The sequence below is a fragment of the Apodemus sylvaticus genome, chromosome 2, assembly GCF_947179515.1.
Source record: "Apodemus sylvaticus chromosome 2, mApoSyl1.1, whole genome shotgun sequence".
NCBI classification, from domain to species: domain Eukaryota; kingdom Metazoa; phylum Chordata; class Mammalia; order Rodentia; family Muridae; genus Apodemus; species Apodemus sylvaticus.
Genome location: NC_067473.1, coordinates 46,880,684 through 46,899,717, shown reverse-complemented (window position 1 = coordinate 46,899,717; position 19,034 = coordinate 46,880,684). Strand labels below are relative to the sequence as shown.

The 19,034-nt window shown below is 38.9% G+C and overlaps 1 protein-coding gene across 1 annotated transcript in view; it reads left to right on the top strand.

Moving 5' to 3' along the window:
- The window catches only part of Aass (aminoadipate-semialdehyde synthase), a 53,426-nt gene that overhangs the window by 29,559 nt on the left and 4,833 nt on the right, over window positions 1-19,034 (top strand). Inside the window, exons 12-20 of the mRNA XM_052173302.1 lie at window positions 4,642-4,701; window positions 4,945-5,012; window positions 7,580-7,704; window positions 8,060-8,186; window positions 9,351-9,461; window positions 9,552-9,660; window positions 10,648-10,788; window positions 16,844-17,011; window positions 18,566-18,661. Coding sequence (XP_052029262.1) covers window positions 4,642-4,701; window positions 4,945-5,012; window positions 7,580-7,704; window positions 8,060-8,186; window positions 9,351-9,461; window positions 9,552-9,660; window positions 10,648-10,788; window positions 16,844-17,011; window positions 18,566-18,661 — 1,005 coding nt within the window. The remainder of the gene's footprint in view (window positions 1-4,641; window positions 4,702-4,944; window positions 5,013-7,579; window positions 7,705-8,059; window positions 8,187-9,350; window positions 9,462-9,551; window positions 9,661-10,647; window positions 10,789-16,843; window positions 17,012-18,565; window positions 18,662-19,034) is intronic.

Sequence of the window (19,034 nt, the reverse complement as noted above, 5' to 3'; positions counted from 1 at the left end):
TCTAGGGTTTACATCTAGTTTTTAAAGGAGGGATAGTTTGTAAGAGCTTAGCCCCTTAATCTAACATGAAACTGCCTGGTGCTAGAAAGTGTATTGTGCCACCTTGGCTTCAGCAGAGTATTAGAGTAGCCAGAAGTGCTGGCAAATCCCTGGCTTTAAGCCCCCCCCCTTCCATCATGGCAGTTATGTATTTTAGCCCAATTTGTATTCTGATAAATGTTGAATATCAATTAGTCATGTTATGACTACTAATATTTCTTTTTAAATTTGTATTTATTTATTCTTCTCCCTCATGATACATTGTGACTTCAGTCTCCCCTCACTCTAGTCTTCCCAGTGACAGCCACATCTCCTCTCCCCAAGATCCACTCCTCCTCTATTTCCCTTCAGTAAAGAGCAGACCTCCCAGGGATATCAACTGAATTCAACATAACAAGATGCAGTAAGACTAGGTACAAACCCTCATATCAAGGATGGATGAGGCAGCCCAGTGGGAGGAAAAGGGTCCCATAAACCGACAAAAGAGTCAGATTGGAGCATTGTTAGGACTCCTCCACAAACCCCAGTGAAAAGGACCACAGCATGTATGCAGAGGGCCTAGTGCAGAGCCATGCAGGCCCCTAGGAGTCCTTCTTAGCTGTTTCTGTGGGCCTTGTTCTTCTGGCATCCTCAACCTTTGGTTCTGATGCTTCCTCTCCCATCTTCAGTGGGGTTCCCGGAACCCTACCTAATGTTTGCCTGATGGTTTCTGTATCTGTTACCTGCTGGGGGACGAAGCCTTTCTGTTGTAGACTGGGCTAGGCACTGATCCTATGAGTACAGCAGAGTATAATTAGGAATCATTTTATTAACTTTTAATGTTTTTTTATATTTTATCTTATTTTGCTCAGTCTTGTTTGGCTCTACCCTAAGCATCTGAGATATCCAGCTTCTAGATCCTAGCCATCTAGACTGGTACAGGCATTGACCTTCTCTCGTGGTGTGGACCTCAGGTTATTTTAGTCATTGGCTGGCCACTCCCACAAGTTCAGAGCCACCTTGGTCCCTGAGGATCTTGCAGGCATGGCAGGTTGTAGGTTACAGATTTTGTGTCTGGGCTGGTATCCCAGTTCTGCCACTGGAAGCCTTGCCTGGATAGAGAAGATATGTGAGGGCTTGGAGAGAGAAATCAGGAGGGAGAAATGTTATATTATAATCTCAAAAATAAAATCTTCTACCATTTAGGAAAATGGTCACATTACAATGAGAGCCATGGGTCAAAAGTCAGACTCACACCTTATTACCCACCCCCACGTCTCTTTGTCTACACCCAGTACTCTTCCCACTCTTCTCTTCAAAAGTTCCACATCTGCTGTCCTGACCTCCAACCCTGAAGGTTTTGGTGTCTGTTGAAAGATATTTGTGCATTTATGGTGAATAATAATAGCAGGAATCTTGTGTCTTTGTCTCTTTAAATCCTTTTTTGTTAGTAAGTCTTGTTCTTTTAAAGTTTTATAGATAGATACTATGTAGTCTGGTTATCCTTTCTCCTATTTTCTCCAATGTCTCTCCTACCTCTACCAGTTATGCCCCTGTCTCTTTTCAGTATTTACTTACTTTGGTTTTATTTAGTGTTTCTTCAGAGTTTAATAAGAGATGTCTGTGTGGTCATGTGTGGGGACTGTCAGAACTTGGTCTGACTACCAGTGGGTATATAAGTGGATGCCATGCCTCCCCTCAAGCCAGAATCTGTAGGTTGTTAGTAGGTCAACAGTAAATTCTACAATCCATTCCAGTCCTCTCTGTAGCTTAGTGCCAAGAAGGACCAACTTCTGTGGGCCTAGTGCCAGTGCAATAGCCATCTACTGTGAGTTCATGGTTATAATATCTGTGTTGTACTTAGAAGTTGATATTTTATAGCCTTTCTTCCCATCCTCTGACTCTTTTCTTCTCCCCTCCCCCTTTAGAGAATAGTTTCATTTGTAAGTCTGACATTTGCTATAAAATTTTCATTCATCAAGATTGTATGATTTTGTTTTGCTAATACAATTTCTTTCAACTGATTTTTGAATCAAACCATCTTTATATTCATAGAGTAAACTCAACTTGACCACAATATATTAATCTTCTATTTGTAACTGAATTCAGGTTGCTAATGGCTATATCAATATCTGTTTATTTTACTGTTGGTTGACATTTAGGTGGTTTTCTGTTTGGAGATATTACTAACAGTTTTATTCTAAAGAGGTTTTCTGATATATCTTGAGTATGTGTGTATGTGCATATGCACACATACATGTGTGTTCATATAGATCTGTTAACTGTACTTTTATTGAATTCACACGTCAGTTTATCTTGTTTAAGATTATTACATTTGTGTTTATGAATGAGTTAAACCTAGAACTTTATCAGGTCTTGCTACAATTGCTACAAAGCTATTAAGTTTTGCTTGTGATATCTGAGGGCTTCTCTAGCCAGCAGCTCCATACGCTTTCATATTTCTCTAATAAACTTGCCGCAAAGGACTATGGCTCCTGTGGTCCAGTTTATCATAGCAAAGGCTCTACTTGTCTGTACCAACTTTCTGTATAGTTTTTCTCATTGCTGTGATCAAGAATCCAACAAAAAGCAACTAAGAGAAGAAAAGTTTATTTGGGTACCTGGCAGAAGGGGTGACCCTCAGTGGTGGTCACAAGAACATGAGGGTGCTGGGTGGATCCAAACATATTTGGGTGGATCCAGAAGTAAAGAAAGAACAAAAACAAAGCTAAATTATAGACTTCAAGGTCCACCTCAGTGGCCCACATTCTTCAGCCGTACAGCCCCAAAGGCTCCACAATCCTCCAAAACAGTACTACCGAGTGTTCAGTCAGACCCATGAGCTGTGGGGATCTCTTTCTTACAAACTAACAGGGCCTATTTTAGAGTATATGCACTACTATATTTTCTCTTGTTTTTACTTTTTTTTCCCCTTCATCAGATTTTTTCCTTTTATTGAAAATAGATTTTTTCTCATATAATCTATTCTGTTACACTTTTTCCTCCCTCCACTTCTTCCCGCTCCTCCCCACCTCCCTTTATATAAGGATCTACTCACATTTTGTCTCTTGTTAGGGAAAAAAAAAGCCAAGCCTCTTTAAGGGTTAATAATAAACTATAGTGAAATAAAATATAAGAGGAAATAAAAACTAACACGTTGGAATTGGATGAAACAAGTAAACAGGAGAAAAAGAGCCCAAGAGAAGTCACAGGAAACAGAGACCCACTCATTCCCATACTTGAATGGCAGAAAAACCACTAGCTTGGAAGCCAGACTATGTATGCGACGGAGCTGGTACCGACCTGAGCAGGCCTGTGCAGGCCCTGTCAGCCTCTGGGAGCTCATATGAGCTTTGGTCATATTGGCTCAGAGAACCTTGTCTTCTCCGTGTCCTCCATCCCCGATGTCCCTTATACTCTTTCTGCCTCCTCTTCCACGGGGTTTCCTGAACCTTGCTGCGAGGGCTTTGATGGAAATATTCCGTACAGGGCTGAGTGTTCCAAGGTCTCTCACTCTCTGCATGACGTCTGGCTGTGGCTCTCTGTGTTTGTTCCCATCTGCTGTAGGAGGACATTTCCCTGATGGTGGCTGAGCAAAGCGCTGACCTATGGGAATAGCAGAATGTCATTAGAAGTCATTTTATTGGTCCATTTTTGCTTTTTGCTTTTGACTTAAAGTCCGTACAAACTCTGTGGCATTACAGGGCACAGGCTTGGGGATGATAAGGAAGTTTGTTTTCCCTTGACTTCAGTAGCTACTCATTGACTATCAACTTCAAATGCACAGTAAACAATGTTGTCTTGTGGTTTTAGTATCCCCCTGTAATGACTTGTTTCTTATTTGGGTAAATGTTCTAGACCGTAACCTAAGAAAGTTCTGACTGATACTCTGTTGGCCTCTGGGTCTTGAGAAAAAGAGAAGGCTTTTCAGGTGCGGTAAGAAATGGGCCAGGTGTGATGGCTCATACTTTTAATCCTAGCACTCCAAGATAGAGGCAGTTAGAGCTCTGTAAATTCAAGACCAGCCTGCTCTACAGAGAGGGGGAGAGAGGGAGAGAGGGAAAAAGGAAGAGAGGAAGAGAGGAAGAGAGGGAGAAAAGGACAGAGATATCTTCTGTCGATATCTGATTCAATTTTCAAAGAAAATGGACAGATTATAGATACTATTTTGAGCTCTACTTGGTCAAGTCATTATTCCTGAGTTTTGAAGTGTTTTGTTACTCATAAAACTAAATATGACCAAACAGGCTGCAGTGAGGTTGGTGGTCTTGTCTGTTTCTCATGAAACAGCTTGAAGTTTTGGGATGGGACAGAGGCACTCAGAGGGAAGACTATGGCTTAATACTTGGGAAATTTAATATAATACTCTGCTTATGAAAGAAGAGTTTTTGCGTGTTCTCAGCAAGCAAAGGTGATTACAATCAAATTTTTGTTTTAATATGTTAGACCTTGCCTTGCAACATTATACTTTCTTCACACTGTGTTATGTGTAGTTTTTCTGGCCATTCATATATATTCAGCAATAGTCAGAAAACTTTTTCTTTAAGCAGAGTTTTAGTGTGATGAGTGCTGTTCGGCCACGATTGCAGTTCTGATTACCTTTCCCCTGCTCTTCCTCCACAGTTGTTATCAGATGCGTCACAGCCTCTGGAAAGCCAGAACTTTTCTCCAGTGGTGCGAGATGTAAGTTATGAGAACTTTTTCATGTGAACGTAACCACTTCCTGCCATCCTTTTCAATTCTTCTCTCTGTGGTGTGCATTCTTTTCCTTCTTTCCTGACATCTCTCTGTTTCTGGCCTTACCATTCTTCTCTCCCCTCCCTCTCCCTCATCTCAGATATTCTGCTTCTTCTGTCAGTCCTGTGTCCATATTCCTAGGACTAAGTGTTGAATACTAAAGGGAATGTCTTGTGTATACACGTCTAGGCAGTGATTACGTCCAATGGTCTATTGACTGACAAATACAAGTACATACAGAAACTCCGAGAAAGCAGGTACGTGCTGTTAAAAAAAATCTTCTGCTATTGTACTTTATTCTTACCTTGGATTTGATGAATATGCTTAAAGATTTCATGAGCGTTATTAATATTAGATTGATGTAGCATCTACATTTTGATATGTTAGAAATCCAAAGTAAGCAACAGCCGAAACCAGCCTGAGTGCTTTTTCTTTGAAGAGCAGCTTAGCATCCCCACAGCGCTCAAATCTGCTGGGATCTGCTGGCCTGGGAGCAGAAGAGTGAAACAGTGTTGCCGTTTGAATAGTTCTCTGATTGCTCTTCAGTTTGCACGTGGTGATTTCTAAATTATTTTTCTCCCAAAGGAAATCAGCATATTAACCCTTTCTGTGGTACTTTCTTTGAAGTACTTGGGCTTTGGTTGAAGGTTTGGACTTTGATTTGTTCAGTACGGTGTTTAGCAAAGTGGGATCATGAGTAGAAATGAACAGAGACAGTGAAGAAGGCAGCTGATGAGAGAAGAAAGGTGCCTTAAAAAGCCGTGGATCTATCAAGCTGGCCCTGTGCTTCCTTCAATGACTCTCCTGTTCAGAGTCAGGAAGCACTGATGTTTCTGGAAATTGTCTTGTTTCCCCCACGATCTGTACTTTTCACATTTTACAAAATGACATACAAACCGAACCCTACCTTACCTTTTGTTTTTAAAGTGGCTCTTGCTACAAGAAATAAAGAGATGTATCAGAATCAGGTCTATCCATCTATCTATCTATCTATCTATCTATCTATCTATCTATCTATCTATCCACATGCACACACATATTCACACATATATGTGTTTCCTTTTTTGAATTTTTAATTTTTTATTGGATATTTTCTTTATTTACATTTCAAATATTATCTCCTTTCCTGGTTTCCCTTTCCCGGAAACACCCTATCCCATCCTTCCTCCCCCTGCTTCTATGAAGGTGTTCCTCCATCCACCCATCCACTCCCACCTCCCCACCCTCACCAGCAAATACCATCCTGAGTGAGGTAACCCAGTCACAAAAGAACAGATATGGTATACACTCACTGAAAAATGGATATTAGCCCAAAAGCTCTGTATATGTTTCTTATATGTGTTAGTTTGTGTAGAAGTGCTGAAGTAAGTGTGGGAATGGAATCTTCTGGCATTAAATGCTTGAGTATTTAATTCTTTCTAAAGAATTCTAAAATTCTCAAAAAATTCTAAATTCAAAAATTCAAACAGCCTTTATAGTTCTGTAAGAGAGTTTCCTATATGGGAACATCCTATTGCTTGTTATTTATAATTCTTTTTACCTTGTTCCCTGGATGATTCCTTACAGGAATAGCAATGATGTGTCAATCAGCCTGGCATTTCTTCAGTCTGTGCATCAGATTTCCTGGGGAAACTGGGCTGATTTGCTGCAGTTGCTGGAACTGCTCAATTTCATTCTCTAGTGTATTCTTCTGGCAGGAATCTGATGATGGAGATCTTACCTAGAAAGGGAATTTACATTCTTTTCATTGCTTAGTGCAGTGACTATTAACCTGGAATTAGGAATACTGTTGATGTCAACTGAATTGGAATCTAGGAGTGTTTTAAACATTTTATATTGGTGCATCAAAATAATGTTTTATTTATACAAACTATATAGGGTGCTAGTGGAAAGAATAAACATTGCCTGTAGTGGTAAAGTGGTTCTTTCAGTGAAATGGATGGAGGTATTGTTGAAGGAGATCTCTTATCAGTAGTATGCATGTATTTCGATAAATGGATAGATGGATGGGATCTATATTTTATATTAGTATTTATTCACTTATTGCAAATGAAAAGTTTGGCAGATTGCAGTATGAGAATACAGTAATGACTCCACTCTCCGAGTTTGCAGTGAAGTCCCTTGTACTAGACTATGCCTATAGATGTCTGCGGACATCTGGGAATCTCAGTTAAGAGCATTTGATAATCATTCCCACACTCAAAACATAATGAAGTAAACAATAAAGGGTTATAGTTGAGCAAGACCCCATCACTACCATCAAGGTCACTGTTTGTCAAAACAAAAGTTCTCTTTCCAAAAAGTACAACTTTTAACAGAATACATGGGTCAAGAATTAAAATACTCTATAGTCTTAATCTCTTAATGTTAGCCTAAAGATATCTGACAAAACAGGTTTTGACACAGGTAACAGTAAGCCATTGCTTAGATTGTTGTTTTCTGACTGCGGTGAGGAGGAATTAAGGCATCCAGCATCCAGACCCAAGATAGCTTTGAGTAAATCCTTCTGGGAGGACAAAGTTTGAACCAAGTTACTGTAAGTAAGCAGAGCAAAGAGTAGTCCAGTCCCCATTCTAGCCCCATGAATTCATGGAAGTCTGTAGACCTTGAGCATCTCAGAGGCCAGGGTTTATTATACAAGATCTAAATCAAGTGGTGTAGCATGTTGGGCTAAGGAATTCCTGAGATGTTCTTACGGGAAGCAGTGCAGGGAGATTTTATTGCTTCAGCATCTAAGTTTGTGGTGCATTTGGGGATCATACAATTTTTTTTTATTTAAAAGAAATAAGCTTAATTATCCCCATCCCCTTTTTTTTTCAAACAGAGAACGAATTCAATTCCTTTCAATGAGTACCAAGAAGAAGAAGGTTTTGGTTCTTGGGTCTGGCTACGTATCTGGACCTGTTTTGGAGTATCTGTCAAGAGACAAAAATATAGAAATAACACTAGGTAATGAGGTGTTTTGTTTTGTTTTAGAAAAACTAGTTTTATTGCCTATTGAATCTGAACTTTAGATAAGCTTTGAAAAGTTGTGGAGATGGGGGTTGGAGAGATAGCTCAGCGGTTAAGAGCACTGACTGTTCTTCTGAAGGTCCTGAGTTCAAATCCCAATAACTACGTGGTGGCTAACAACCATCCGTAACAAAATCTGACACCCTCTTCTGGAGTGTCTGAAGACAGCTACAGTGTACTTACATATAATAAATAAATAAATCTTTTAAAAAAAAGTTGTGGAGATATGAAAATGTCTTCAGTAGAAGGAAATCTAAAAAAAAAAATGCTGATTTTTATATTCTTGAAATAGGCTCCGACATGACAAACCAAATGCAACAGCTGAGCAAGAAATACAATATTAACCCTGTCAGTGTGACTGTTGGCAAGCAGGAAGCAAAGCTGCAGTCCCTGGTAGAATCCCAGGATCTTGTCATCAGGTAGTGGGCAACAGAAAGTTCCCAGTGCGTCTTGTTGTTTTATTCTTCGCTTATTTTCTCCCTGTCTTTCTTTCCTCCTTGCTCTTTCCTTCTCCGTCTTCTCTCTCATAAATATTTAATTGAAAAACATATATATGAAGATATAAATAAGAATGAGAATGGTGTGACGTGGTGCTACCTTCCTGTATTTCTAGCACTTACTTGAAGCTAAGACAGGTGAATTGAAAGTTTGAGGCTATTGTGGGCTAAATGGTAATATTCTTTCTGTCTCTGATTCTAAGTCTCAGTATTCTCTCTGTCTCTGATTCTCTTGTCTTTTTGATTGTCTATTTCACAATGTCTTTCTCTCTCATACTCTTCCTCTTGCAAGTGTGTTTGTATGTGCACACACACAGGCATGTACACACACACACACATAAAACACTTGAATTAAAAAACTACAGCTATGTTGCCCAGTGAAGTGATACAATGTTAATACATTTTCTATCTACTATCTACAACAAGAAACAATGTTGATAATACACTGTAAGCCCTCTTATTAACCTTTGTAAACGTGTTGACTCTATCCCATAAGCACTGTTCTTTCTTTTAACATCTAGATTCGTTTTTTGCATGTTTTCAAAGTTTGTGGAATTGGATCATTCAGTATGTCTTTGGGACCACCTTCACTCATTTGATATTGTGATTATGAGAATCAGCTGTATCTGCTCTACTGCGTGAACAAACCATTAATACTCTTGTGACTTTGATGGGATTTATTTGCTTTGATTTGGGCTGTTATGAACATGTTGCTAGACACACACTTTAGTGTTTGCCTTTTAGCAACTGTATGCCTATGCTCTTAGTGTTAGGAAACTGGAAATAGAATTTCTGAATTATGAGATGTTTGAGATTCGGATATGTTACATGCATACGTAGACATGCAGAATGAGTGAATGAACGTAAAAGTAAAAAGATAAAATACAGATAGAGTTAGTGAAGGTCACTGTGCGGTAGACAACAGGATATATCTGCTCTGTAGTTCAGAAGTCCTTGGACATTTCTGAGAGAATTCTTTAATTTGGGCGTTGTCTTAGGACTGAGCTGTGGTGTAGTTCAAGTGTCCTGAAAGGGAGGGAGGATTGGAAACCAAAGCTTCTGAATCCCTTCTCCCTCTCTTTTCAGCTTGTTGCCCTATGCGCTGCATCCAGTTGTGGCCAAGGCCTGCATCGAAAGCAAGGTTAATATGGTCACTGCAAGCTACATCACACCAGCCATGAAAGAACTGGAAAAGAGGTAAGCCTCTGTCTCCAGTAAGGTGCCGCCTTGGGATCGTTCCTCGTCTGTGTCTGACTTTTCCATTTTGTTTTCTTCCACCCGTGGCAGTGTGGATGACGCTGGCATCGCAGTCATTGGTGAATTGGGATTAGATCCTGGTCTTGATCACATGTTGGCAATGGAAACAATCGATAGAGCCAAAGAACTGGGAGCCAAGGTTAGCCCAGTTCCTACGCAGAACTCCACTCTGGAGATAGGGGGGTCATCTTTTGCTTCTCATTTAGTGATTTGCTAGACTACAGCTTTTCCTTTGACTAGTAATCACAAAAACTACAAGACCTACAGATAACATCTGCAGAGTAAGAAACAACTTGGGTCTTAGTAACAGTTCTAGAGAAATAGATGTTACTGTAATCATTTTGTTTCTTAAAGATGTTTGCCTATGAGACAGATTCTTTGATAAGATTTTGCATTTAGAAGTTAGGAAAAAACCTTTGGGATATTAGTCCGTTGTTTAATTAAGCAGTTACACAAGACAAATAATAACTGTATATGCAGATATGGTCACTCAAATTTAGTGATTTGGGGTTTTTGCATATATATATAAAAACATATATATAATACATGTATACATGTTTTGGATATAAAACTTATAGGAATTGACAAAGAACAAGTGAACTAATAGTTGAATTTTTATTTATTTATTTTAAAGATTTGTTTTATTTTCATTTATGTGTATATATATATATGTTTGCACGTACTTATACACAGATGTGTGAATGCTCTCAGAGGCTATAAGAGGGTATTAGATTTTCCAAGGTGGCTGGGATTACAGGAATTTGTACACTGCTCGGCATAGATACTGGGAATGAAGCAAGGTTCTCTGCAAGAGAAGTGAACACTCTGAAGTACTGAGCCATCTCTGCAGCTCTAACAGTTGAATTTTTAACTGAATGAAAATTTAGCCATTATCTCTCATAGAGTTTATATATTTTTTCATATACATATGTGTGTGTGCATATGTATATATAATCTGTGTTAATAAGTGTTTGACTTTGAGGATGTATATTTGAAAACATCAATAACTTCAAAAAATAATAGTAGAATATGCACCAGATTGAGATATCATTAACCCTAATTAATAACTTAATAATCAGTCTTCTTAATATTATTGATTCTTCCTGATTTATTTCTCAATTTGCAGATTGAGTCTTATGTTTCCTACTGTGGTGGCCTTCCTGCCCCTGAGCATTCAGATAATCCCTTGCGATATAAATTCAGCTGGAGTCCAGTGGGAGTCTTGATGAACATAATGCAGCCTGCTAGCTATCTGCTCAACGGAAAGGTAATGGAGCATCATGGGAGCCTTAGAGGTAAACACCTGCAGTGGTGGCCAAAGGAACTCAAGCACTGTCCCCCAATATCAGTGTTGTCTGATCGTGGCTATGCACGGGAACACACATGTGCAAAGAGATGGCCTCCTCCCCTGTGAGAAGTACTTCTATCTACTTATGAATGGTAGACAACGCTCTGAGAAAGCAGTCGAGGCATGTGTGGCTCTCTTCCAATTAGCTAAGTTTCTGTCAATACCCAGCTCTTATTGACAAGTATTAGTATCTGTTCTCTCTTGACTCATCTGATATATCCCAGTGTATATTTTTCTGTTCTATTTAACAAGGTCACCTTTAATTTTTCAACCAATCCTCTGTTCATTCTTCCTTCATGACTCCTTCTGAAAAGGGATTTCTCATCTTATTTACATATGTAAATGGCGGTTATCTTTCAACTGACTTCAGTATGAAACATATTGAGTATATTTACATTATCTTTCATGTGATTTCAGTATGACACATCCTGAGTTAGACTTTGGAATAAGCACCAAAGATAGTTATAAGAACTGACTGATGCTCCTCATTTCAGAGAATTCATGGCTAGATACAAGTGGCCCTCCATATGGAATATTTAATACATCCAAAAATGAAACTAATATTTCTTATGCCTATGCTATCTAATAGTATTATTAGTATTATTTTCAGTATTTTTTTTAATAGTGAGATTAAGGCATAGACAGTATGGCTAAGACCATCATCTGAGACTCAATCTGGTTTCAATTAACTTCAATGCCAGTAAAATTACTTTTACATTAATTTTTTTAAAGCTATTTATTTGATCAAAATCCTTTTTTATTAGGGGAGTTAATAACTAGTAAGAGCACTTGAAAATTCCTTTTCCAGAAATATTTCAGCAGATAGAAATGAGGAAAGATTTGTCAAAGGTTATAACATTACCACAATCTGGGAGTCAGGAGTTTATATACATAGGGTGAGTATGGTTAGCAATCACAGAGTTTGTTTTTGAAAGGATTTATTGAGAAACATGATGAATGTTCCTATCAGCCATGGTCACTCATGTCAGTGAGATCAGCGTGACTGACAGATGTGGCCACACATTAAATCTTAATGAAAGTTTGAAGAGAATGGGTCCCTAAACCTCATTCCTGAAGATTTTAATTTGCTGGGAAATTGGGAAAAAATTTAAATCTCTCCAAGTGATTTTTAAGAAGCACCCTAACTTTAGAACAAATGAGTTAGTAACCAGAGGTGTCAAACACCACTAAGCCAGCAGGGAATTTTAGGGGCATGCAGCAGGGAAATTTAGGGGCGTGCATTAGGATGAGAAAGGGTATAAATGCTGCATTTATTTCCTCAGATGAAAGGATGAGCTGAGAGCCTTACCCAAACTTTATGAATACAGGGCTTGGGCTGAACCCAGAGCATTTCCTTCTCTGGTCTAATCTCCCTAGGCCTAAACCTGGCAGCTTCTACAATAGTCCTGTAATGTGAATTAATGAAGCCATGTAGGCTGTGAGCTGCGTAACAGCAGATTCATTGGCATTTCCTGAGTTTTGAGCAAATATTAGCAACAGAAAGAACTTTGTGCTCCAGAGAGCCCAGGAAAAACAAGTCTTTTCTGGCTGCAGAACTTGTGTTTGTTAAATTTGAATCCTGCCCCCACCCCTTTCCCTCTTCCCTCCTGAACTAAAAATTTCTAAAATGGAGGGCACTCTTACCTGTGTTTTTTTTTCCTCCTGGCATTGGAGGATTTGAAGAGAAAACAGGATGCTTTTCTTTTCTCTGCTAAAATGATCCCTTTTCAAGGTCTTGTTCAGATTTCCTCTTGTAGAGCTTCCTGGCCACTTCAGCCTCTGCGCACTATTCTTTTGTCTGAACTCAGAGTGTCTGACACTTAAATACTTGGATTGTCTGTGTCTGAGAATTTTCAGTGACTCGAGTCTATAGATCTGTTCCCCAATCTTTATTGTTAAACTTCTTAAAACTGTCTCTCATAGTTTTGCCCTTCTGTCCCCTCTGCCACCATTTCCTCTGCCAATGTTCCCCTTCAGGCACAGAACGGGCCTTACAGAACTCAGAACATGATGCTGAAGAGAGGCAACCTCTCTGCCTCTGGCTTACAGTTGAATCCTTAAACTTTTCTAGTAGTTTGAAAGGGTCTGTGAATGTGAGCAGATCACACTGTACTATGTTCTTCTGGTCAGTTCTGTCACTGATATTGTTCTGACTTCGAGCAAATCTGACTTCCTCACCTGTGTCTGGGAGCAGTGACTTGTCTTCTCTCACTTCCTTCCCTGCTTAGATGGTGGTGCAGTTCCTAGCCTTGGAAAGTGGGGAATTCATACATGTGGAAGGGAATCCCCTCCTCCTTTTTAAGAACTCGTTAGCAAGTGCTCCCTGTTGCCACTCAAGTGTGGCTTTCAGTAGATGCACTCATATCAGGATCCTTTTGAAAATACTGATCAATAAATAATCAAAAACCCAGAAACTCATGGGATACAGTAGAAAGAAGCTCAAGTCTACATCTGTGTAACTCCTTGCCTGTTTATACTTTTGAAAAAAAATGTGTGATTAACATAGAATAAAAGCACATAAGGTACATGAAAGACTGAGGGTTCTCAGTAAATTACAATCTTTACTTTTACCATGCTAAATTTCTTATTGGTTTAATGATAAAGCTTACATTAAAGCTTTTTAATTGACTAACTAAAACAAGCTTTTTTTTTTTCATTACTGATATATATTGGCTGGGGCTGCCTCCTCCTAAGGCGAGGTTACAAGGTCAGCATTGAATAAGAGGAAGGCAAAATTTTCATAGCTCAAGGGGAGGGGTTTTCCAAAGGAGGGGCTTGGTGGGAAAAATTGGTGGTAGGGTTATAGGAGCAGAACATAAGCATAACAAGTTAAGTTAGTCATGATGACCTCCTGAAACAGAGGCATGATCTCAAGGTGATCATAACCAGGTAGTCATAACCAACAACTAGTCATAAAAAGTTTTTGAAACAAACTGCAGTTCAAGATGGTTATAATAACTTTTTGAAACAAAGGCATAGTTGCCATTTCTTGGGACATGCAGTACTGCACCATTGGTAGTTAAGTTTATAAATGGGACAAAGCTCAATCCTTGAGAAACAGAAGTTTAATCATAAATAGGAATAACCTAGTTTGTCTTTATTATACAGTGTCTTTCAAGCCCAAGATAAAGGCAGGCTGGTTCATCACTTATTTTGAGGATTTGTGTATTTGTTCTAAAATAGATGCATGTAATTCTCATTGGTTGAGTGCATGTATGGAAAAGAATTGGCCTAAGAGAAGCCTTCAACCATAACATATCATGTGGTGAGCATTGCTTCTGCTGGGTCTGGGATACAAGCATTGTCTAAGCAGAGAAAAAGGTTTGCATGTCCTCTGCAAAATGGATAGATGCAGCTTGAAGTTCTTAATAAAAAATTGAGCTGGACAAGGCTTATTTTTGTATCTAGGACACTGGACATTGTCTGCTGCTATCATATGTTGAGGGGTGTTACTGCAGAGTGGTTGTTGATTCATTTTCTTTGCCATGTAAAGGATTAAAAGCAGGAAAGCTCTGGAGTATATAGTATATAGTAGAAGAGAAATTCTCAAACAAGGCAGACAGAATCAGCCAGAGTTGAAAGGCTTTTATTAGTGGAGAGAAACCATACACACAGCAAGGTACTGAGAAAAATCCTCTGTAAAGTGCGTGGGGACCACAGCAGTTCCAAATTTAGTCTCTTCTTGAGGGAAGGAGCTAATGGGGTAGGGGGAAGGGGTCCACAAGGTTTTAAGCTTCCTGGCTTTTGTCTCAGGTCAGGAGGGTAATGAAGAAGCTGACATCCTAGATAGGAAGAAGCTAGCAGTCTTGGATATTTGAAATCTATGTTACCTGGTCATGGCTCCTCTGCCTGTCTGTTCGCTATTAGGGAATCTGTCTAACTCTTGGTTTCTTATCCTCACACTGTTAACTGCCAGATCCATGGGCTGTTAATTTTTCTAAACAAATCACTAGCAGTCATTATGAGTTACCTGATTTTATTTATAAAAATTAAATGAATCTTGCTGATTTTAGGTTGGTAATTTCTTTCTTTCTTTCTTTCTTTCTTTCTTTCTTTCTTTCTTTCTTTCTTTCTTTCTTTCTTTCTTTCTTTCTTTCTTTCTTTCTCTCTCTCTCTCTCTCTCTCTCTCTTTCTTTCTTTCTTTCTTTCTTTCTTTCTTCCTTCCTTCCTTCCTTCCTTCCTTCCTTCCCTCCCTCCTTTCTTTCTTTCTTTCTTTTTTCTTTCTTTCTTTTTCTTTTTTTTTATGTAAAGTCTTAGTACATTGTCTAGGCTTGCCTCAAATTTTAGCAATTCTCCTGTCTCAGTCTTCCAACACTGGAATTATAGTATTTTTTTATTATAATGCCTGCCATGATATTTACTTTAAAAAATTGTTGTGATCTTCAATTAAAGAAGCAGGACTTTAGAATTGCCTTAGGTTATAAAAGCAAGAAGGATGCAGAGACCTACCTTATGGCTTCCTTATTAAGTTGTTTTTTAAAACTAGAATCCTATTAGAAGAAGTTCAATATAGTCTAAAAGGCTAAGCAAATTAGATAGGAAGCATCCTTCACATTCTTTGGATTCTTCCTAAGGTGTTCTAGAAAGGTACTCTCAACAGAAAAGTTCTTGCCTCACCTGTCCTGGGTAGCTGTAGTCCTTTCTGTCTGGGCCCTCAGTTGTGTATAGTTCCCATTTTTTCTCTCACACCTTGGTACAGGTGAACTCATCTATAGGTGTATTCTGAGCACCACTCCTTTTAGCCCATTTTCCCTTGGGAAAAATCCCTCTGAACCCTGGCCACTCCCTCCTCCAGTCTTGTTTTTTGCAGCTTTAGAAACAGGGTCAAATTATTTCTACCAGTCTACCTTCTAACAAAGTCTAGTTAGACCGATGCCTCTGCCCTAAGTTTATTGTTCCAGAAGGTTTTTCATTATCTCAAGGACAACCACAGACCAAGCTCTTAAGTGGAAATGGAATACTTTAAAGTTAAACACAAAATAGTGCCTCATTGCACTTTGAATGTCTGCTAGGGAGGTGTAGGAGGCTCTACAGAATCAAGGTGCTTAGCTTCTGACCAGCAGTACATTATATGTGCGCTTTGATATGTCGTCTTGGCATTGTGTCTGTTGTGGAGGAAGGTCTTCCTTCTGTTGCCTCTTCACCACCTCCACTCCCAGCTTATGCTTTAAGTTTTATGCAGATACAGGTGATTGCTGAACATTCAGTAAAAATTTTTTCTCCCAATGAATAAAGAATGAGCAGAAGATGTAAACTGCATCTCATTCACTGTTTTCTTATTCTTTCTTCAACTTGTGTGATGTCTGGCACATATACATAATAGATAGTCTGTAAATGATAGTTGGGTGACTGAAAAGCAGAAGACTAGTGCTTGATATATTCAGAAGAGATGTGAAACTAAAGGAAAGAATATTGCCATTGTTATCAGAGCACACAAGCCATTGAATGTATACTTGATGTGATTTTATTACAAAAAAGCAAAACAACCCACCAACCAGCCAACCAGCTAACCAATTAGTCAGCTAGCCAGCCAACCAACCAACCAATCAACCAACCAATGAACCAATGAACCAACCAACCAACCAACCAACCAACCAACCAACCAACAAACAAACCAATGAACCAACCAATCAACAAACCAATGAACCAACCAACCAACAAACCAATGAATCAACCAACCAAGCAACCAGCCTAATGCAGATAAAATAATACTATTTTAACTAGGAGCACGAGTCAATTGAAAACAAGACTTTTATTTAGAAAATAAAGTGTATTAGGATTTAGAAGTTTGGGGTGGGGGAGCCTGCCTGGCAAAGTATTCCAAGAGGAAAAGTGTGGCTAATGGCATGGTATCATTGTAGTTTTATTAACATTTCCTGATCTCTATTCTGTTAGTTTCTTTTGTATAATTAATGCAGAGAAACCCAGAGGAAACAAACTTGTGAATCTCAGCTATATTTTCAATCTTCTTCAGGTTGTGAATGTGACAGGGGGAGTCTCTTTTCTCAACTCTGTTACACCCATGGATTACTTCCCAGGACTAAACTTGGAAGGGTATCCTAACAGAGATAGCACAAAATATGCCGAGATTTATGGAATTTCATCTGCCCATACATTGTTAAGGGGAACACTGAGGTATAAGGTAAGTGCTGTAAAACATGTTTCTAGTTTTGATATAAGTAGTCTATTTGCTTATTTTTTTCTAGCAGTTAAAATGAGAATCCAAGTTGGAGTCTATTTTTTTTTTTTTTGAAATCTCTATTAAGTTAGTTGCTTGGCAAGTTCATACTTTTATATAATTTGTTTTAGTTACACTCTTTCTCTGGTTGTATTTCTTCTGTAGTACTCTTTACTATAACCCTCTTATCCTCCCTAATCCCCACCCACCCATCCCTTTTCCTACCTGTCCCTTTCCAAGATTTATGACTTAATTTTGTATAATGACCCATTTAGTTTAATCAGGGCTGTTTGTGTGGTCATAGGATTGGGCCTATCCTTTAGTACTTCTCCCTGTCTTCCAGCTCTTATATTCTTTTTGCTCTTTCTGCAACATTTTATGAGCTGTGAAGGGATGGAATAACAACTGTCTTATTTTGGGGTGAACACTTAAGTGCTGCTTATTATCATATTCTCATAGCCCTATGCCGCTTCTTTAACCTAGTTCACTGGTTTAAAAAAAAATATTAAATGTTTTAGGAGACCCGACTCAAAACAGTGAATTTATTGTATTGACTCTTTAAGAATTGGGAGCAGCTAGAAGGACAGCTTTCTGTATAGCTGAGTACCTAGTTTCTCGGTCTTGTAAGAGTTACCATGGTTATGGGTTCTGTGCAGTAGCAGGCAGCTGCCATCTTCCTGTCATGGCCTAATAAGATTCAAATCTGGATTGAGTGGCAAACTGCATCTTTCTCTAATAGCTAAAAGGATGCATTTTGTCTTGTTAGTTGGAGTTCATTTCTGAGGTCAGCGTCCTTCCTCTGTTGGATGTCTTGGGAGCTTAGGATGAGGCTGAGGCTAGGGGAAGTGAAAGGGTTAGAGAGACTTCTCAAAAACAAATCTGAAATGTTTTCCTAACCACAAAATGGGGTCTTAAAGTGATCACAGGTGAGACGTTATAATTATGTTCAAGATGAGAAAGCCAGATAACAGCGCCCTAATGTGATGTTCTTCTTTATTTCTGGATCCAGATCTTCATTGTAGCACCCTACAATGCTTTGGGGGTGTGGATTATTGTTTCTCCCTTCACAAAGAAGCAAAATAGATAGAACTAAGTCGATAGAGTACTTTCCTAGCATGTATGATGTTTGTGATCCTTAGCATTTCAGATCAAAATCTAATGAAGATTAAATCTGACTTCTATTAAATAATGTTCTGTTAAAGTGCATTATATAATTCATCAGGAAAACAGCCCTTATGCTGCCAGAACATACCATACAACAACACAACATAGTACTAAGAAAATAAAAAAACCAATAAACCAGTTACTTGAATTATCATGACAACTGTTAATATTGATCCCATTTCAGCAATGAAGATTATTACCAGATAAGTTATAAGGATAAAACCCTCCAAAAAATTAATTAGTTGTAAAGGCAGATCCCCTCTTCAAAGAAAAAAATGTGGGGGAAAGAATGGAAAAATTCATTTGTCTTCAAAGGGAAAACATTCATTTGCTGCTTATTAATTCTTGCTTCAGGGATATTCCAAAGCTTTGAATGGATTTGTGAAGTTGGGACTCATCAACAGAGAAGCATATCCTGCCCTCCAACCTGAGGCCAACCCGCTCACCTGGGTGAGTATTTTCCAGAATCCTGTGCTGTCTGTTCCACACACACCGTTGAGATAGCCAGATCTAAAGGTCTGCTTTGCACAGAGCCAAGGAGTCCCTTCTCCAGCCATATATGCTGGTGAGTTCTGGTCAACATATCCTCCTCCTTCAGTGCTCTGGATGAACGGAGAAAGCAATGGATTAAAGTACCTGGACTTTTCCTGTATTTACTTATTCCCTAGGATCATTTCCTGAACCATGGGAAAGATGCCCGCACTCTTTGCTTTGGACTCTAATTTTCCAGTTGTGTAGGTGGTGATGTCATTGGACCTATTGAGTGTGATATTTAAGAGGGTACTGGTATGAATCTTCTCAGTCCTCTCACTGTGCCATTTGT